Source organism: Monopterus albus, unplaced genomic scaffold, assembly GCF_001952655.1.
Source record: "Monopterus albus unplaced genomic scaffold, M_albus_1.0 scaffold76.1, whole genome shotgun sequence".
NCBI lineage: Eukaryota > Metazoa > Chordata > Actinopteri > Synbranchiformes > Synbranchidae > Monopterus > Monopterus albus.
The window spans coordinates 2,080,295-2,101,861 of record NW_018127956.1 but is presented as its reverse complement, the minus strand read 5'-3'; the positions used below and the strand labels follow the sequence as shown (position 1 = coordinate 2,101,861).

At 40.5% G+C, this 21,567-nt stretch overlaps 2 protein-coding genes across 4 annotated transcripts; one reads left to right on the top strand and one right to left on the bottom strand.

Annotated features, from left to right (window-relative positions):
- The first annotated feature begins 59 nt into the window (after nucleotides 1-59).
- On the top strand, nucleotides 60-9,156 carry prkar1ab (protein kinase, cAMP-dependent, regulatory, type I, alpha (tissue specific extinguisher 1) b). 2 transcript variants are annotated; one of them, XM_020606354.1, is made up of 11 exons: nucleotides 60-188; nucleotides 3,228-3,443; nucleotides 4,321-4,491; nucleotides 4,650-4,741; nucleotides 4,845-4,906; nucleotides 4,999-5,045; nucleotides 5,183-5,341; nucleotides 5,498-5,558; nucleotides 5,768-5,889; nucleotides 6,534-6,615; nucleotides 7,869-9,156. In XM_020606354.1, exons 1-11 carry the CDS (start codon nucleotides 105-107, stop codon nucleotides 8,039-8,041), a joined length of 1,269 nt encoding a protein of 422 aa, XP_020462010.1. In that variant the 5' UTR covers nucleotides 60-104; the 3' UTR covers nucleotides 8,042-9,156. The 2 variants fall into 2 exon arrangements, with proteins under 2 accessions (XP_020462010.1, XP_020462009.1); XM_020606353.1 differs by lacking the exon at nucleotides 60-188 and adding an exon at nucleotides 1,420-1,606.
- Nucleotides 9,157-10,633: 1,477 nt separating this feature from the next.
- fam20a (FAM20A golgi associated secretory pathway pseudokinase) lies at nucleotides 10,634-21,561 on the bottom strand. 2 transcript variants are annotated; one of them, XM_020606350.1, is made up of 12 exons: nucleotides 20,798-20,997; nucleotides 20,322-20,684; nucleotides 18,111-18,304; nucleotides 17,441-17,491; nucleotides 16,134-16,212; nucleotides 15,714-15,806; nucleotides 14,250-14,365; nucleotides 13,586-13,766; nucleotides 12,765-12,874; nucleotides 12,577-12,658; nucleotides 12,413-12,472; nucleotides 10,634-12,222 (listed from the first exon to the last, which is right to left on the bottom strand). In XM_020606350.1, the coding sequence occupies exons 2-12, from the start codon at nucleotides 20,597-20,599 to the stop codon at nucleotides 11,952-11,954; spliced, it is 1,515 nt and encodes a 504-aa protein (XP_020462006.1). In that variant the 5' UTR covers nucleotides 20,600-20,684; nucleotides 20,798-20,997; the 3' UTR covers nucleotides 10,634-11,951. The 2 variants fall into 2 exon arrangements, with proteins under 2 accessions (XP_020462006.1, XP_020462005.1); XM_020606349.1 differs by lacking the exon at nucleotides 20,798-20,997 and adding an exon at nucleotides 21,381-21,561 and having other exon boundaries at nucleotides 10,635-12,222.
- Between the last annotated feature and the right edge of the window lie 6 nt (nucleotides 21,562-21,567).

Genomic DNA, 21,567 nt, shown 5'->3' with positions numbered 1-21,567 from the left:
TGGCCGTGTATCGGCCAATTATATGTTCGATATTGTCACGAGCAATTGTTGACTTGTATCAGGCTCTTTCACTACTAAAACCGCGACACATCAAACTGGATCGGATGTCAAACTGGAGCGGATGTCAAATTGGAGCGGATGCCAAACTGGAGCGGATGTCAAATTGTAACTGGAGCGGATGTCAAATTGTAAGACAGGTTGGACAAAATAAATTAGTAAAAAATGTTAAAGTTGTTTGTATTTAAACTTTGTATATCTTATTTGACGTGAAAAAATGACCTTTTTCCAAAAAGAGAGCGAGAGATAGATAGAAAGAGAAAGTTATAGCAATGGCAATGCAGATAAACCTAGTAATGGGGTTTCTGACAATGTAACAAACGTTTTTCAGTACTATTACACCAGTTCTCATGTACTAAAGTGCAACTTGGAAGTGCTTGTGGCGTACTTCACTGAAGTATTCATATTTCGTGCTACTGTATAGCCCTATACTATATTTTAGAGAGTGAAATTAATTCACTACATTTATCTGACAACTTTAGTTAGGCTACTTGGTAGTCTGCATATGTAGTTTTAAAAATACAAGACATATAATTAGCTTATCAAATATGATGCCTTCTTACATGCTTTAAACGAGCCAGTATAATATAAATCAGCTCAAATTAGCTGCATCTCGACTAGCTATAACATTAAAACCCATTAATCCTTTAATGCCTAACATTCACGGAGCATAGTCTATTTGGCCCTAACACTTTAACTTCTGAAATTTTTATTAAGTACTCTGTACGTTTATGTAACTAACAGGCTATGCTAAAAGCAGAACATACTTGTAGCTGAGTATTTTAATTGTATATTACTACTTTTAACCAAGTAACGGATTCGTGCATCATGTGCATAATTTATAGTATATTCTACGGTGTCTTGCATGTGTTGTGTCTTTTGCATGTGTTGTGACCGTGTCGGCCACCGTAATATTCTACCTCCTATGAACTCGTGTAGTTAAATGCAATTGCTATTGCAATCACTGTTGCATGTTATTTAAATGTTCTTCTGGTGTGTAAATGAAAGAGACAACTCTGTGCAATTTCTTAATATTCCTATGAGAATTTATTTATCTGGTAGGGCTCCGCACTCTGGGGAATCCACCTCCGACTTTTCACTTCCCTTCCAGTCTGTCCCCAGTGTCCCCTAAGTGCGAAAATGCCTTCATCAACTAAAATACCCTCCAAATCTGAAGAAGCCCATGCCTACTGCTGTGAACCAGGGGTGTTTACGCGTGTCAAAATAAAAACAACGCAGCGAGATTCCTGTAATTAGCCGCGTTTTAATCTGATTTCAAGCGATTTTTTTTTCAACTATTTCCTTGGCGTCACCGTTTCCGTGCGGTTCTCTTTAAGGTTGTCAAGGGTTACGGGCTCACATGTCAGAACGAGGAGAATTGACGTCAGTGACGGCTGTTGATTGGTTCTCAGTCGTATCCGGTGGGGCAGCGGTCCAGGGCTCGGGAAAAAAAAATCGAAGCGAGCAGAGTCTGGTAACGGTACGCTTTGAGAAATATCGTTCATCCCGAGTCGCTGTTAAAGGGCTCGGCAGAAGTTTACGGTTTCATGTGAGTATTTGTGTTGTTTTAGTTCATGGGAAATATGACCTATGGAGAGGTGAAATTTGTTACCTTCGTCTCTCGTTTGTTTATGATAGAACTCAAGATGGCGTCATTTGGGGAGAGCTTTGCCTTTGCACGGAGCTAGCAAACTAAAGTGCGTCTAACCAGACGCACATTCTGACATAACGTAGGCCAAAAATTGTTAAGCAAAAGTATAAGACGTGTTTGTGTTTGGTGTTTAATTGTAGTATAGGGTGGGTAGTATTTCAACATTAGTCTGCTTGCCGTTAAGTTACTTGGCTGCAGCCGTCAGCCTCCTCACGAAGCATTCCTGACCTAACGTTAGTCGTTGTTACAGACAGGACATTTGCTTCATAGTGTCTCTTGCATTTACTCAGTTTGCAGACCAGAAGATGTATTATATTAACATCCATCCTCCGGCATACTCCGCTGTCACTAGGTCAGCAAGGTCATTTGTGCATCGCAGTGTTTTATTTAATTTAATTAAAAGACCGCTTCGTCGACAGCAGATGTGATGGTGTAGCTCAGTAACTGAACTAAATAATTAACATAATGTTTGTATACCTTCACTACGTAATATATTTCAAGCAAAATAGGACTTTGATAGTTGTATAAGACAGAAGAGCCTTCTTTTTGGATGTTGTCTGTCTTTCACTTTATACCATCTGGTCTGCAAACAGTATCGTATATCACTTAGTTATTCCTGTGGTAGATTTAAAGCAAGCTTGCCAAGTTTCTACCTTGTGTAATTGGTTGCATAAAGGCAGTGCCAGACTCATCTTTGTTAACATGTCTTGTAATATTCCCTGTGCTTGTCAGATTAGAAATGATCTGAATCCTATTATACTGATGCACATGCATGGGCAGGATGGATCAGTTTGTTTGCTCCACTCCTGATCGTTTTGTTTACTCATGTAGTCCTCTAAAATGTACGTTAGTTACAACAGCACAAGGCTTTAGAGGCCTTCCTGTTTTAGACTGCACAGCTAGTACAAGCTCGAGGGTATCTGAGGAAGCTCATATCACAGAGGGAGGCTGATCAGATGATCTGGGGATCTGTCAGGCTGTTTTGCTCAGCAGGATGATTGTGGCCTAAAATGTTGAAACCTCAAGCAAGTGCACTTGTTTTGGTCTCTTTTTATCTATTTCTCAGTGAATTGATTCACTGGCCTTCATTTTACCATTCATCTAAAATTATGCTTTTGATATTTTACTGTCTTAGCCATTTCTAGTTAATGTCTCTCTAATACAGGTCTTCGTTCTAGTGAAAAACTTAAATTGTCTCAAGTTGTCGTAAATAAAGCCAGGCCAGGGCAGACAGTGTTTATGTCTTAGTTTGTTGTCTGTAATCACATATGTGTGATCACATCATATTACCAGTTTTCACTCCTGACACTTGGAAGCACTCAGGCGTCATAGTGCCAACACAACACCTCATCTCTCCAAGCCTTCTCAATCTTGTTCTAGTTTTCTCACATTTTCTGTCTGTCCGTTTCCCACCCCGACAGATGCTTTTACCCCATGTTGTTCTCTGGAACCCACAATGTTGTACATTGATGACATGAAATCATGCTCCTTTTTCCCCATTGCTGTCCACTCTTCCCAGTACAAAGGTTCGAGGTCACAGAACAGGGTTGAGGTTGTTGTCATGGCTTCTGGAAGTACGAGCAGCGAAGAGGAGCGGAGCCTGAGGGAGTGTGAGCAGTATGTGCAGAAACATAACATTCAACAGCTGCTGAAGGACTGCATTGTCCAGCTGTGCACCTCCAGACCAGATAGGCCCATGGCCTTCCTCAGGGAGTACTTTGAAAGGCAGGAGAAGGTTTGTGCTTGTTTTCTTGTCTTTATTGGTCAATGGAGAGGAAGCAAATCATATTTAGTGAAAGCTGAGCATCATATACTCTTACATTTCAGCAGAGTCACTGTCCCTTAACCCAGCTTACGTTTTCTTTGATAAACTATGTTTATTCATTTATATTTGATTAGACTTTAATACCACTTGTTGTGTGTCTGTGCATAAAATATTATTTTTGTAACATTTTTCTGTAAAATTTATGCACAGTTTTTGAATGTGGCGAATCAAGCTTTGTAGCGTACACCCATGTTCATACCAGAGGCTGCATTTAATATAAATATCAGTAAAATCTAGTAATGCTTGATGTACTGATTTATTAAATTACATAAAAGCATACAATTGCACATCCATTAATTGAAATTCCACATTTTTAGTTAGTATTACTTTGAATTAGTCAGAATTTTCCAGCAACTACTGCTTGTGTTAGAAAGCTGCTCACATAATTGGCTACCTCTTCATTCAAGACGGGTTATATTCTTTTAACCATCATTTATTACTATCAGTTTTTTAGATGCTCACCTGACAGTACTCTTCAAATCCTCTGGTTGTATTATTACTTATTCCAAGGCAAAGAACTGAGAAACTTGACTTCGGAGATGTTTGAATGTATGTTTTTAGCCCTAGTGGGGAAAAAACATTAAGGAGGAACTTCACATTTGTTTTTAGCCATTGTTTTATTTGATCAGTGGATTAAATATAGGACTTTTATTTAGCAAATGTGATGTTTCGTGTTCTTTTTGTGTTTTATGTCTTTATATAATGTGTGAAGTGCGTAGCATAGCTTTTTGTTGCACACATGAATAACCATGAACTTACTTGACCAAATCACAACCTTACCTCCCAGGAGGAGGCCAAGCAGATTCAGAACCAGCAGAAGGCCAGCAGCTCCCGTTCAGATTCACGCGATGAGGAAGTGTCTCCACCCATGAACCCTGTGGTAAAGGGTCGCCGGCGGAGAGGAGCCTTCAGCGCAGAGGTTTACACTGAGGAGGATGCAGCCTCATATGTCAGAAAGGTAGACAAACACACACAGCGATGAAGTCAAGAAGAGTGTTGCAACACATAAATCTACATCAGCGCTCTGATACTGTCAGTTATGATATAAGAAGTTTACTTAACTGAGTGAAAACATCCTAACATGTAACATTTATGTGTACGTGTTGTCTTTTTAAGGTTATTCCTAAAGATTACAAGACAATGGCAGCCTTGGCCAAAGCTATTGAAAAGAATGTGCTGTTCTCACACCTGGATGACAATGAAAGGAGGTACATGTCTGAAACTGTGTTTCTTTTCCAAAGGTTTCATGACCTAAGTTTGGATAACTGGCTAACCATTTTTTTATCGACTTACAAATCTCTTCCTTTCCAGCGACATATTCGATGCAATGTTTCCAGTCACTTACATCGCTGGAGAAACCGTTATTCTGCAGGGTAAGGTTATATTTTTGTGTGTTTAGATGAACATCAAAGCATTTTTTTTTTTTTGTGATTGTGATGCTAGTGGCATTGTTGTCTGCACCCAGGTGACGAAGGTGATAATTTCTATGTTATCGACCAAGGGGAGATGGATGTGAGTATCTGATACTCGTCGTGGAATTTGTAGAAGAAAATGTTCATCTACTAACACAAATATCATCAAGTTCTTCCTTTTACAGAAATAAACTGCTGTAATCTACTAGCCTGGTTTCTCCCCTGCTAATCTGACAGGTCTATGTGAACAATGAATGGGTGACCAGCATTGGGGAAGGAGGCAGTTTTGGAGAGCTGGCCCTGATATACGGAACCCCGAGGGCAGCCACAGTCAGAGCCAAGACCAATGTGAAACTGTGGGGCATCGACAGAGACAGCTACAGGAGAATACTTATGGTGAGGACACCCGTGATGCAAAGGAAGACCACTGTTTATATTTAATTTACTGCAGTGCCAGGTGTGACATGCCTTATTTTCAAACGCCTGAGCTTACAACAAACTGTCTTTGGTTTCATTTTTACACAATTGCACTAACAATATCGTTCTCTTTAGGGAAGCACTTTGAGAAAGAGGAAGATGTATGAAGAATTCCTCAGGAAAGTGTCCATTTTAGGTGGGTGAAGCTTTAAAATCAGCCTCATCCCAAAATTTCAAAATAGAAGAACAGAAACATATTACTTTTGTTTGGAGCTGAGATTAAAGTAACCTGAAGGAATGTATAGAAATATCTCACCTAAAAATAATAGCAGACTCAAACTTTCAAATTTTTTTTAGGGTATATTGATTGAGCTGAAAATATTCCTATGTGTTCTTCCTCCTCAGAGTCTCTTGACAAATGGGAGCGTCTGACAGTCGCTGATGCTTTGGAGCCCGTCCAGTTTGAGGATGGACAAAAGATTGTTGTGCAGGGGGAACCCGGAGATGAGTTCTTCATCATCTTAGAGGTATCTACTTGATCACTCTCTCTCACTGGCGTCTTCAGTATCAGAGTTTTGCCTTTGACCTCTCAAGTATTCTGGAGAGATGCTATGCTAAGCTGTGTGCTAGCACAGTTCTTTGGTGTTGTTGGGGTGTTCATCACTGTTGTTATTTAATCAGTTATATATTTGGTTGTTATCCAGGTTTCATCAAACAGTTGTTAGAGCTGTTAAATCTTGAATGATTGTAACCAGTGGTTTATCCACACACACACACACACACACACAAATATTCCAATAATCTGACCCTAATTTGTTTAATTGATTGAAAATGTTGTCTTAATGCCATTTCAATATGTGACTGTAGTATCCATAAATTTAATCAGTAACACTATCAAAAAGTGTTATGCCACTATGCATGCTCATGATGATTAAATGTGGGATGTCATAAATTTTTGTTACTCATGAAGAGTTTTAGTTCATGTTTGATAGTTATTTAACTTGAAACTCAGAGAGCAATGTTGAAAAACCTATTTAATAGTATTGGATCATTCATCTACTTAGAAAATGCACTTTTGTGAAGATGATTTTTCTTCTGATACAAGTACAGATGAAACTAAAGTTTGGAGATGCTTGTTCCAAAACGATCTGTGCATGTGTGTGTGATTCAGGGTTCTGCAGCTGTGTTACAGCGTCGCTCAGAGAACGAGGAGTTTGTGGAAGTGGGAAGATTAGGACCATCTGACTACTTTGGTAAGATAAGCCGTTTGTTATTTCATTTAGTTAAAGGGTTGGCAATTCAAATCTGAAGCAGTTTTTGGCTACATTTCTTGAAATTCTCTTTTCATTCCAATCATTATGAATTCATTAAATTTACTGACAACATAAAGGAAAAAAAATCAATCACCTGTTGCAGCAGTAATTTTACTCAGTCCAAGCAAAACCATTGGATGACCTGCCTGTCTGTCAGCTTAACTTTATACTCTGCCCTTGCACTCTTTGTGCAAACCAGGTCTCACCACAAGGCGTTGCAGGCAGACATGTTTCTGCTCTGTTTTTTTAGCTAAAGCTAGTGAGCTATGGCAGAGAAGGTACTCACAGCAGCTTTCGGTCACAGACGGAGGTTTGTAATTGCGAAAGTTACAACTAAAAAGAAGTTGGATGCTGCAAGAAGTAAAACCAGAATTAACACTGGTGTGGCTTTTGAATGATGGTGACAATTGTGAGAACAAAAGGTGCTGAAAAGTGACGCCATGGTAGCCATATTTCTGCTGGACAGGTGATTATTGTTTTTGTTTTGTTTGTTTTGTTTGTTTGTTTGTTTTTTATTGTTTGGGGGAGGGGTTTATTGTCCTGAAATCTGTAATGTTGGCCAACAAAACTTTTCAAAGGTCAAAGTGTTTATTTGTCATATGCACAGTTAGAAAACGTGTTTCCCTGTACAATGAAATTCTTACTCTGCCGTCAACATGAATGCCACACAATACAAGTGAAATATAAATAAATAAAACTTTTATGTATATATTAGCCCAACGCTAATTTTAGCTAACATTACACTGCCATGTTCATTGTTTATATTCATTAGAGCCATCAATAATACTTCGAGATGCAGTGATCCTCTTTCAATGCTCTCACCTGTAGAAAAAAAATCCTCCTCCGTAGTCAGGCAGTACGTGTCCGTATGTTTTTGAGTGGCTTTGGAGAGATTTCTTGTGTTGTCTTCTTTCATTATGGAGTTTCTTCTTGCTGGTTTTTCCAGGAACACCAACTGTACTGTACCTATAACTAATTAATTAGTGGCATTGTTTTAAGTAAAGAAAGGGGAAAATGCACTAATAATGGCATTAACTGACTACAGCCATATACTGTGACTAGGCTTCTTGTAGTTACAAAAACGACTTAAAGTTGTGTTGTTGTTTTTTTAACTTGGAGATATGTTAAAATTGCATAAATTATTGACCACACCAAAATCAATTCCAGTAAAGTCAGCCCTCTTTGTCTTGCAGGTGAGATTGCTCTGCTGATGAACCGCCCCCGTGCTGCCACTGTGGTTGCCCGAGGCCCCCTGAAGTGCGTCAAGCTCGACCGGCCCCGCTTCGAGCGCGTCCTGGGTCCCTGTTCAGACATTCTCAAACGTAACATCCAACAGTACAACAGCTTCGTCTCGCTGTCTGTCTGAATCCCCCTTCACTCTTTTTCCCCTCTTCTCTCCTTTTAGACCCAGGGTCCACCAATGCAATTTACTTTTTCTCACTTTCTTCTTCTTTCTGTTCACTTTCTTTCCCCTCCCTCTTTGTTTTACACACAGATCGTTTTGTTGTTACCACCTGTCACACTGAGGTGACTTTTAGCCATTCACCAGCGCTTGTACCAGCTGCTGTATGCTACCTTGTAGGCACAGTTACATCACATTACTTATGTTTGTATGTATTTGATGGTTACACTTTCTTTTTAGACTTTAACAGAAAGCAGGATTGTTAGGGGATCTGAAAGACTTTAGGGTCTCAGACTGATGAGACAGGACAATCACATTTTAAATGGCGCTTTTGGTGAATTTGTTACAGATTTAAGTTGTTGAGTGAAGTGGATAGGACTGCTTCTTCCCCATTAAAGAGTTTGCTTTCTGACATCAGTTAGCCTGATTAGAGCAAAACCTAAAAACTGTAGAAGGAATGATGAACATGAGTGCATCGAACTTAGTTTCAGCTGTGATACACAGCTCCATTTTTGGTTATGAGGTATGTGGAGCTTAGTTTGAGAGAGCTTGTACAACTTGAGAGTTTATTTTATTGTGCAGCTGCCAGGCTAGTGCCAAATGTTGATTATTGTCACAACGCAAAGATGCATAGCTGTAGAAATGCAGCGCATGTCCTGTCCCCTGACTATTTGGAGCTTCAAACATGAAGTAGTTATTACCCTTATTGTCCTCTTAATTTGTAGAACAACCAATCAAGAACTGCCTTGAGTACTTTGAGGAAAAAAATAAATAAAAATTAAAGTAAAAAAAAAAGGAGTATTAAATGTATTTCAGTGTTGAACATTTTTAGTATATACCAAATAACCTGGTCACTCTTCTGCTATGGTTTGTCATTAAAATGTTATCATAGTATAGTTAAAATGATCATAGTTAATATTATTATCATCAATTAAATGATAATCCTATGGTTTGGAGTGATGGTGATCTTAAAAATATGTTAAACTGTCTTTTGTAAACACTTTTCCATAAATTCTATTTTAGTTGTCCAGTGCCACAAAGTAAATAAATGCTTCTTCTTGTCAACTGACAAAACAGTATGTAATTGTATTGTGTACAACATCATGGGTTAAAATGTTTTAAAACTAGAACATAAGGGTAATTACAGATTTGCTGAAGACTGGTCTTGGGGGAGAAGAAAACCTGGTTTATGGATGTTCAGGACAGCTGAAGTATTTATGTATTAAAGCTTCACAGGCGAGCTGACAGGCAGAGTGAGCAAATATTTATTTAAAACTAGCGTCATTGCTTTTTGCCTGTTTGAAATGGTGGCTGTCTTTTCATCACAGTAGCTTGTGATCTGTTCTATATGCTTACTTGGCATGATGTTTTAGCCATCCAGTGATCTGGTATGAATGGGAGCGTGGATTTAAAAAAACAAAAAAAAGAAGTGCCCTGCAGCTGTGTGCAGAAGCAGGAACTGTCAGATATTTGGTTTGTTACTCCTTAGCTTAACTGCTTCATGACTATTTAGGTGGCATAAAATGTTAAGTTTGTCTTTTTCTAAAAGATCCTCACACGATGTTGACTTCTGAATTATAGGCCTCACTGTCCATTAACCAGAAAACCTAGAAACAGTCACGTTTCTGTTTTGCCTCATTCAGGGCACGTGTCATGTGCTTTGCATTGAGATTTATGCTTGTGGATCCAAAACGTTTTGGTGCCGATTGCTGGGTAGCCAGGTTAGTGATGAGAGTTTTTGTTAATGGACGTGAATGTATATTTCTTTACAGTTAAATTGAGCATCTCCATTTATTCCCCCCTAACACTCAGGTTATCCTTGTGGATGTGGGTACATGCAGATTTGTGTTCACTGAGACATTCTGTTTGTCCTGATCCACAGGAAATGACTCCGTTAGGGACGAGGGTTTGACTCCCATTTGTTGAAATGTTGTTTTCTTGTAAACAACATCGTCGGTTTTAGTACAAAACGTTTTTAGCCACACTGCAGTCGTCCCGGTATGCCTTAGCTTACCTAACCTGGGTTTACAGTAGTTGTCCGTCACTCCTGCTAGCCCGACTTCAGTGAGTTTGTTAGGCCTGTAGTGCACAAGAGCTGCAGGTGATCAGAGGACCATTCTTTTTCTATTCTACCGTGTATTCAGTTTGACTTCCTGTATGTGCAAAGATGTTTATCCTTTTGGTATAGATTGTTCCAGATGGCAGTTTAAGCAATAAAAAAGTAAAAATGATTCAGTGTTGTCTGGTTTTTTTTTAAGACTTTTGTCTTAAACATTGGCTGTGTTACTGTTGGGATGATGGTGTTTGAGTTCATGATGCTCTGAGTTATGTAATTGATTCATTAGTGAAACTGTACTTGTAATTAACTGGTTTAAAATGATGTGGAATTTGTTAGGAAGACAGTCTACCTAGAGCTTCAACGAAAGCTTAATCTGCTCATCAATATAGTAATTGTTTGGTCTATGAAACATCAGCCAATAGTGAAAAATGTCCGGTCTAGATTGACATCTTCATGTCCTTTTTTTTTTTTTGTCTGACCAATGATCTGACCCACACATATTTTATATTTTGGAAGCATATATAGAAGAGAAAGGCAGAATATATTCACAATTGGAAAGCTGTTTATTCATGCCTGCAAAAGTGACTTAAAACATGAATAGATTTTCAAATTAGTGTTTCTTTTTCTGTCAGTTGAGTAATCAATGAATCCACTAACATTTTCAGTCTAATCTCATCAATGTTGGGTGTGGAAGGCAAAAACTGGGTTAAACTGACTGAGGCTAGAGAACAGGTGGCATGTACGAAAAGATCTATGACCTGTGTCCACTAGGGGGCGACATGACGCTGCTCAGAAAAGATTCATGGCCATTGTCTGACTGTATTTGACAGCATTAACCAATTCTTAAAATCTCCTAAAAAGGAGCTGTGGTTTTTTTGTCTTCCTTGACATCATGTACAGAGAACTGGAACATATTAGTTGGTTGGATAAGAACAAAGAGAATAACAGAAACCAAAGCTCAGACATGTTCACAGAGGAAAACAAGTTGAAAACTGAGGAATGTTGGCTTGGTTTAGAATTATTGAGGTGGGATGTTATGACACACATTTGTTAGTTGCTTTGTGCTTACTATTTCTGTATCAGCTGGTTTTAGTTGACCATGATGTAAAGCTTTTTAAACACTTAGATGAGATGGGAGGATTACAAGTCTGGAAAACGGGGTGGAGTAAACTAAATGGCTGTTTAATAGGTGGCACTTTTCTCTCTCTCACACTCACACACACACACACACACACACAGCAACTTACACTTCTGTTATTTGTCATCACATAGAGTAACTTTATTTCAGAATTGCCACATCTCATGGACATATTTCTTCCTACAGTCACGATGTTCACCAGCATTCATGTAATAAACGACTGACTCAGTGTATCATTGCTCTCTCGCATGAAGAATGTCATTAACTTGATTTCATTGCTGATTATGTGTATGACAGTGAGAAAGTGCCTACTGCTTCATCTATGAATGAAATCTCTTGTACTCCTTGATACTTAGTTTTGACTCTCCTAGCTAATTTGTTCTGGTGAAACCGGTCTTTAATTAATGATTTAAATGTCTAGTTCTCCAACCACCCAAATCTATGTGCGCATGGATCTATGATTATTAAAGAAACAAGGAAATAAGCTTGGCTCCATCTGTGGAATCTGAGGCCTGTAGTGCTTCAAGTTCTGAACCTCCACAATGAGATTCCTCCCTGCTGAAGATTTCAGCGTTCCTTAAATCAAATCCATCTGATCCTTGTTGGCTCACAAGCTGACTGTGTTTCATCATGAAGTTTTCTGTGGTACAGAGAGGGCCGACACATTTCATCCTGTGCTACCTGTCCTTCTTTGCATCTGTGGGAGTCTGTGATCTTGCTGTGGATTTGACAAAGTCCTTGGTAACCACCTCATCCCTGCCCAGCCTCCGGATGCAGTGCTGCACCATTCGGAGGACCTTCTGTAACCTGCGGTCCAGCGCTAGGAGGTGAGGCTCCGTCAGGACCGGCCGCAAAGGGTCGCCCTGCAGGGACTCCCTCATCACATCGCTGAGCCGAAACTCTGGCCGAGCCAGGAGGTGGAGCCGCAGCAGTGTGGAGTGCTTTATCCTGCAGAAGAGTGAATACAGGATTACAACAGGGCAATACTTTTTGTTTAGGTGTCTTGAGGTTTTGGGGGGTAAATTCCATAAAAAACAGGCATTGTTTCAAATTGCATAGACACAATTTTGATATGAAACAGTTTCCATTTAAAATCCTTAAAAGCTGATTCCACTGCACTGGGTCACATTAGACTTACATGCAGCACTGAGACAGCGGCGCCAGGATGGACATCTCATCTTGAGAGTGCTTCCCAAACCTGAACACAGGATGTTGTGCTACATAAACCACACTATAAAACAGTTTTACAAAATTTGAATGCTCAAAAATGTTTTTGTTTTTGTTTTGTTTTTGTTTGTTTACCCTCTGGCATTGTCCAAGTGGAGGAGGAATCCTTCATCCCCAAACTTGGTGAAAATCTCATAGTGATGTCTGTCCATGTTGCCTGCAACAGAGTCAAAACCTGTACAGCAACGTTTGGAAAGATGTGTTCTGATAGTGAAAGGTCTGCTGGCCGTACAAGCAGTGGATAACATTGTGCAATAAAATACCCGTAAGGAAGTCGAAGATGGACATGTCAATGATGTTGAGCAGCCTGTTGCCTGAGTTATACGGATACATCTGCTTTATGGTGTCACAGTAGAAGGGATTCACTTCCCACCTTTTAAAACACACACACAGATAAAGATGAGCAGTTGGAAGGATTTATGCAGAACATTCTTCACATAATGAATGATAATTCACAATGCTACATTTCATATTTGGCTCTTAATTGCCTTACAGAACTTTTCTTTGCAATTTGTACTGTATTATACAACTTGAAAATTAGCAATCCACGCTGGGTTCATTTTGTTTTTGAGACACTTTAATGATGCCACCCCACAACTGTGTCTTTGTAAAGATGGGCAAATGCTAGTTTTTTTTTTACTGTGTTGCTGTCACTGAGGTGGATTGAATGAGAAACCTGCCCAGCTGATTTATTTAACAGAACAGGAAGAGGTTGCTGGTGCTAATTGTTTTTGTCAGTTTCAAAATAATGGATGATGAAGCAAATAAAGGATAAAAGTACAAAAGAACCCTCTTACCTTGTATTGGAAATGTAATCGACCAAAGAGACAAACATCCAATTTGATTCAGCATTAAGAGGAGTTATGGGAACTCTGCCCTTTTATTTTATTTTGAAAAGACTACAACTTCTAATCTTGCTGAAGGCCAACTGCCATGTAAACCACAGTTTAATTAACACTCAGTAAAAGTTATGATGTTCAATTTGCACCATGCGACATGCTAGAGATACAATTTTTCAAATCATGTATCATACTTTATGATGAAAAACTGAAAAACTTTATTCCTCCTAAGATTTAGGTCTTACTCTTCTCGTCCGGTGAAGGTGTACGATCGTATCCAAGGGTTGGGGATGGAGATGCGGGGACCGATGCTGAGGCCGGGCAGGTAGGCAGACAAGGACCCCTCCAGCAGGTCGGGGCTCCCACACACCGCATATTCTGTCTTACACACATACAGGCACTTGGCAAAGAAACACGTGTTGTTCGCTGTTTGGGAAGCAGAGAAAAATAGCAGAATACAGAATGATTTTCTTATCCAAATGCAGTTACATGCAGGGAGTGGCACTTTTGCATTACATGTAAAAGCCAATGAAATACCCTTGTTCTATGAAATAATAAACCATACAAAGAATCTCAATGTTTTGTGTAAAAATGAGGCAAACCAAGTGCTTGCTTTAGCCAACTTTTGTTGCACTCCTTATTTATTCCCTGGGGACATCGCTGCTGCACAGTGGTTCCTGCCCAACTGGGGTGAATAATGGCACATCGCAGCAACATAATCGAAGAAATGAATGCACATATCATGCTACACGCATGATATAAAATAAAACTAATATGACCGATACCAGTTATAAAGCACCAGAAAAATGTAAAGACCCTTGGAACTTCTCAAAAAACTGTATTCATGCTAAAAATCTATGTCATACTATTCCAAAAAAAAAAAAAGAAGGGCTGTTGCTTTTGCTCTACCTGGTGAGGTGAAGAAGACAGCTCGTAGGTCTTCATTGTGGGTGACTTGCAGGATTTCTCCTGTGACATTCACCAGCCTGCCAGTCACCGGTGGGACCCTCCGGAAGTCCAGCACCCTAAGAAAGAGCTTGATGAGATTCAGGGGGAAACCCTTATAGAAAGAAGTCATCTCTGTTGCGAATGTACGAAAAGGTTTACGCCAATGTAAACATAATGGAGTTTGTTTTTACTGATTCTTATCAATGCACTAACAGTCTCTGCCAGCTGTGTAATATACTGAAGCTGTCTGTGTTCATCAAGAGCTTATACAGTACCTCCCTGAGGGCCATAATTCAGTCTTCTCTCAGAAACAGTAATCAAACAACAATAAGTGTGTGAAGCTGAATTGCTGTCTCTTATATCACCAGTATTCCCCAACTACTGATTGTCAACAGTATGATAAGTGCTTCTCGCCACCAGCACAGGCAACAGAGAGACGAGACATGGATACAGATTGAAAACACACCATCATAAATTAAAAGTAGGAGAGAGAACTGATCTGTCTTGTTTGTGTTCAGGATAGAAACTCTTAATGATGAATAATGATTTTTACATTTAAAAACATATTTAACTATAAGCAGATATACAGTATAATAACAACTGTTTAGTGGAATTATAGTGATTAAATTGTTGACTTGGAACGGTTTCTGTCTTGTGGTGAAGCACTGACGTGGCTTCTTAATGACACCGTCTAGCTCAGATGACTGATGGCTGAATCACCTTACCTAATGTACAGTTACACACTGATGACTGTGTTTGTGGTTTAGGCTGATCTGATAGTTGAGAAATCCTGGGCCTGAGAAAATGTGTTGTAATCTTTCCTTAGCCTGGGTCATGGCACTTTGAAACATCAACCAACAACTAACGTCGGCATGCTAACCCGCGCACCGTGACATGCCGATGCTTGGCATGTCATCAGAGCTAGATGAAAAGTTAAAATATCAGCACCATTATTACAGTTCATGAATGTCAGAACCATCGACTGTCAAAGTGATGGACAGGCTCCCAGAAGTGAAGCCACCCAAAATTTCAAAGCATTGTTATTACAAGACAATGAAGCAACAGACCATAACTAATGTGGCTAAAATAGTTCTAATGATAACTGAGCATTTTATTTGTTTCTCAGCTATTCATAATTTAAACATATAGGCATGTAAGCATAGGAAACCCACTGATAACTATTTTTTTCTTGCAGATGTTAGTTTTACATTTGCATCACCAAATGTGCCTTTAAAATAAAGGACCCAGAGAAAAAGTATTTGTAGCACTTCACTATGCACCAGAGCCATAGCTGGGACTAATACACTGACAGATGTGCAACTACCCCTAAGCACCTCTGCCACATAAAAAGAAGGCATTAAAATGCAGGGTGTGATAGGGATGACGGTAAACAGGAAAAACTGTTGAGTGATAAGGAGGTTGCACCTGTCCAGGTGAAAGGCAGCGATCTCTGCGTTGTGTCGCTGCAAGTCGACAAAGTAGAAGAAGTCCTCTGGGGTCTCCTCTTCTCTCTGCTGCCTGACACACACACAATATCTAGCTGTCAGCTGTAAGTTTATGATCAACCATATTATTGAATGCTGTAATTTTTATAGATACTAGATGATTTACCCTGACATAAATTAACGTACAGTAGGATGTGACATGATGTACTGTAATATAATGTTATGAAGCCCAATGTATCGACACTGAGTCTGTTTTTAATGGATGTTAGTATCATGTTTTCTTAGTTTTATCTACCGGGCACTGACATGAAACACACTTATGTTGTTTGACCTTAGTTTTATCTACCGGGCACCGACATGAAACACACTTATGTTGTTTGACTGTGGACCTAGTTCTCACCTCATTGGTTTGAACATGGCCTTGGCCAAGTTATGCATTTTCAGAGCCAGTTTCAGATGATGTCCACTGGGTTTCACCACTACGAATAAGAGAGAGATGGAAAGAGAAAGAAGCATTACATGAGACAGTGATGCCTGGTGGAGATCAAGCAATTTTGTATCGCTCGATACTGTATTTCTGTTAAGGTATGCAGAAACTGTCTGTTGAGCATCTCAAATGTACGTTTGAATGTTGAATATCTGACTAAAGTAAACACGGAACATCAGGTAAGTCAGGTTAGTGTTTAATTTCTTGCTTAAATCCCCTGAGGTCAGTTTAAACAGTTGAATGATTGCTAGATCTGCTGTTCCCTGGTGTTGGTCACACAGCTTGTGCTCTGCTCTGTCAATGACTTGCCTTCCCCTCTCTCTCCATCTAGTTGTCTATCTAGGCCAGACCAGCCACATGCATGCCTCCCCCTGTGGCATTCTGTTACCTATTAATAGTCATGTTTAGGGTTTACCCTCTCCCTTTTTCTGGACATGAATCAAAGAGGGGCCAAACCAAGACTTTGTGGCCATTGAGCACCGTCCACTCCTTGGTTACTGAAGTAATGAGAACGTTTCATGGGGTTAAATTTACACAGGAGGGGCAGATTGTTTTGTTGCATTTTTGCCTTGGTAGTGACTGAGGCTGTGTGGTCAGCCATTTCACAGTGCAAGGACACTGGAGAGGCACAGAAAGGACAAAAACAGGGAACATAACTGACTTCATATCCATATTGGTTTAAGTTTGTATTGCTGGTGGTGAAATACAAACTATAAAACCAGTAATTTACTGAAATATCTGAGCTCTTTTTGCAGTCCAACTTTGCATTAATATTCATATTTCTGCAGTGAAATGTAAACTACAGACTTACTGTACTGTACATGCAGTATCAAGTATATAAAAGCTGTGTTGTTTATACTTGACCAACAGCTGGCTACGTTTCTGCTCCATGCACCATTAAACACCACATCTAGTTTTTGCTACAGTAACTGTCAGTAACTTTTAATTATTCACCCACACATTTGCAGCTCAGATGCACAGCGGGAGATGACTGTACAGTAGGTTGAAGCCTGAAAATACCGGCTTCCCTCAGAGTATACAGACAGCAAACATTTAATTAAGAGCTCTGTGCCTGAACACAAATGAATGCCTGTGTTTGTTTGTCAAAAACTGAACTCTCACATGGTTATACGCTGTACGAAAACATAGAGCTACACAAGAAATATGAGATAAAGTCAAATGAATACATGAAACATAGCTGTGAACTGGCCACACTGTACCTTGGGTGCAATCACACTCTCCTTTTAGGGCTTTCTCATCTTGAGTGTAATCTGTAAGAGAATAAGCTTGTTAGAGCACCTTTAGCAAATTGCAGGTGTTAAATGTAGGAATGTGGCAGCCAAAAGGTTAGAGAAAGGGTAGAGAAGCAAGCTTGTGACTGCAGGTTGGCTGGTTCAGTATCTGGACTGGTAGAATCGCATTCGGGTGGGACAGGTGACAAAGCAGTATTTGCCTCACCATCATTAACAAAACCCTGGTGCCCAGTGCGCTCACTGGCCACAGGTCAGTTTGTGGTTGTACTGGGTAGCTTCCAGAGAGGTGGCCTCTCATTGGACCTACCCTGAATAAATAAAGGTGTTTTTAAAAAGTCTTTTTTCTAACACATGATGGAACTAGTCTGAATATTGGCATCACTATCAGCCTCCAACTTCTAGTATTGCATCTACTAAGTCAAAAACCTGCTGTTTGCCCTTTATGCTATAAACAGTTATTGTTCTATAACACAAACTGTTTGTTTTTCCAGCATAAACAGAGCTAAACCCTCGAAATGTTTTGCAACTGCAGATGGTGAAATTCCAGACGAAAAAAGTGAAGGCAAATTGAGGCACAGAGGGAAAAAAGAGCAGCAACACCCTCTGAACTTTGAAATCCCATCCATCCATCTCTCACCTGCGCTGACTACCGTCATGTTCTGCATGTCCTTGAGGAGTTGAGGGATAGCAGGGTCATTGCGGGAGTACAGAGCATAGCGGTTTATTCCCAGGTGGAACTTCAGCCAGCTGGCGCCAGGGTCAAAGGTCACCTCATGTTCGATCACAGTGACGTTGGAGACAGCTACTGCCTTACTGTAGAGTTTCTGATATCTGAGGAGTGAAATGTTGAACAAGGAGCATTTCTAGGAACTGAATACAGTCAAACTATCCTCTGTCTACTAGTAGTAGTATATGATATAATACTAGTATACGAGTAGCACGGTGAGGAAGCATAGAAAGGTACTTAGCATGTTGTGTTAAGTCTGATATTTCATGGCACCATAACAACCAGTGTGGCTGAACAGAAATAAGACTGACAGCCATCTTAGTACCTGCAGGCAAACAGGGCTGTCCTGTTGCCAGTATGTTTAACAGTACCAGTTGTTTTTAGCCAACAGGACGGCCTTTGTTCGTGCCCAGGTAGTGGTGCTTTCTGAAATTATTGGACATGCATTCTAGGATAGGCTTAGTTTAGTGTATCATCCCCTGGTCATAGGCCTAGGCTGGGGTCCTCCCATGATGCTCTGACCTCCTCTCTGCTCTTCCCCTCTCTTCTTCTCCTCTTCCTTCTCCATTTTATTTTTATATGCCACCATTGCATGTCACTAACTTTGTGTCTCCTCTCTCCTGCAGTGTGTCCTCTCTCTTCCAGTACCTTTCTGCAGGTAGCCCTGGCTCCCTGTAGAGCAGCTGTACGTGGCATTTTACTTGCTGAACCTGGGTTACCAATATTAAAGGGGGCATAGCATGGTAATCTAAGGCAGGCAGATTTTAAATGACTTCTTGCATCTTTTTTATTTATGGGTCGATTTTAAATTTGGAAAAACTACAGATGTGGAGCAGTATTTGTTGACAGAAATCCACAGCGAGGATTCAGCAGATTTTCTTAGCAGCAGGTTTTGCAAGAATGGGTTTAAAATCAAAGAGGAACCTTGTGAAGATACAGGCATTTCCTGAATTCATTATACACACTGTTTATAATTTGCATGTAACTATAACTTGGACTTTACTGTTTTTAAAATCAGTTGTAACAGCATTTTGAATGCCCACTGCCTCCTCTCCTCTCTGCTATACCTAAAGCTGAAGCAAGAATAATCTGTGGCTTAAACAAATAGGTCTGTGGTGAGAGGGGCACAACATCACCAGACCCGACCACAATGAATTGGACAGGCAGTTCCGGTCATAATGGAGCAAAGGGCTATAAATACAATGTTTGTTTGTTATCCTACCAACTCATCGGTCACCTAGCAATCAGAAGTGCTAGATCAGGGTAATCAGGACAGCAGACATGTGCAGACCACAGAGTGTAGAGCAGAACAGAAGATTTAGAAGGGTGGACAGTGTTTTAGTGATAACTGTTTACAATGTTTGCCAGGATGGACAAGCAAATGTACACAGACTGACCAGGAAATTAACCTGAAACCCACTTCCTTATTCAGCAAATAAAACTGGTTTAACCAGTTTATTTTAGCACCCCTTGAAAAAAAGCTCTCCCTAATTGTATTTGTTGCAGTGTGAGGTGCTTTTGCAAGATCTTCTAAGTTTAAAACTAGCCTGTGAAGGCTTTTCATTGTTTTTCTGCACATTTGTAAGGCAGCAGAGAGAGGAGATCCATTGCTCATACTTCTTTTTATTTTCCACCATAAGAGTCCAAAATCTGTATCCCTCGGCAGGAGCGCACTGTGTTGGGATAGACAGGCAGCCTCACAAGCCAAGACAGCTCTGGCTTCTACAGATTAAAATGGGTTTTAGCAACTTTAAATCCTTGTTTACCTCAGCGAAGGCGTTTTAGATGCAAGCTGTCAGACGGGGATGTTTGTGAGGGTTGTCACTCACATTCTGACCTCTGTTACCATGAAGAAAGTGTATTTAATGTGCAAAGCTGTGTGGTTGTGTGTGTCTGCTGTGAGTTTGGCCATAATGTCAGTGACCTTGCCTCTTGACCACAGTCAGACATGAACACAAGCCAAAATAAACATTCTCAGATTTCACAATAAAGTTGAGTAACACTAGCAACAGTCACTTCCTCTTCACTGCCATGTGTTGAAAATTCAATCACACTTGGACAAAGTCTCAATGTGTCTAAATGTGATTTTAAAAATCTAGAAAAATGACAGCATGAACTGACCTTTCCCAGTGGGACACCTTCCTCCTGTAGTACTCTACCAGCTGCTCCACCTGCAGCAGCCTCTCCTCCGGCCCCAGTGCTGGAGTCTCGATGTTGTACAGAGGATGAGCAAACAGCCTCTCCAGCTTTGAGCCCCCATCTGTGGGGTCAGTTGTAGTACCCTCCAGGGACAGCACAGAGGTCCAGTTGGAGAGACGCGGTGTGGCGAGGCCCCCCTGCCAGGGGAGGGTGAGGTTACTGGAACCACATGAGCAGAACTGTCTTGATCCTTGACCCATGCTGCGTAGTTTTGGCAGGAGGATGAAGTAGAAGTCAGCAGAAAAGATAGCTGTGAGGGTCACAGCTAAGAAGAGTCGGTCTCTCCTCATAAGTGAAACAGAAAGAAGAGAGAGAGAAAAGAAAACAGAGAAAGCAAAAATAAAAATCCTGTAGAGGAGAAACAACTATGTGCTGCTCCAGAGTGTGTGAGGCATCACTTCAGCCTGCCTCCAGTCCCCCACACAGGCAGCCAGGCAGAGGCAAGAGGTAAGCAGTCAGAGGCTGGTCTCTTTCTGTTTTCTATCTGTATGTGTGTATCGGTTCCTCCCAGCCTCACTTCTTCTTCTTCTTCTCCTCCTCCTCCTCCTCCTCCTTTGGCAGCAACTGAAGAAAGAGAGCCGAGCTGAGAGCGAGCATGTGCTAGCAACAGTCACTGACAGTTTGGCTGCTTCCAGGTACCTGCTGCTCCAACACAGCGAGAGTGTGTGTGTGTGTAAGAAAGAGCCTTGCAAGAGAGGGAGTCTCTGTTTTCATTGTGGGCGTGTGTGTGTACAGGTATATGCACAAACATCAAATTAGTGGTTGTCTAATTGAGAGGGTGTGCACAATAATCTTGGATTAAAGCAGTTAAAGGAAGGAAGGGGTGGAGACTTATTATCACAGAGCTGAATGAGTCCATTCTGCAAGTCCAGTTTTCATTCACACATGTGTATCTAAACTTGCTGCTTCTTCACAGATTTCTGGCAGGATGATTGTGAGTGTGCATGTGTACAGTTGTTTCTGTATGAGTGTGCGACTTGCCTTGACATTCCTTTTCTCCAAGGCATGGAGACGAGATTCATGTCCTCTGTCATCTTCTTGCTTCTTCTCTGCTCCTCCTCATTAAGTAAAGTCCACCTTCACTTCTCCTTCACTTCATCAAACCTCCTCTCCTCTTCCCAATCTGTGCATCATGTCAACCCTCTTTTCAACTTTCTTAGCTCCTCTA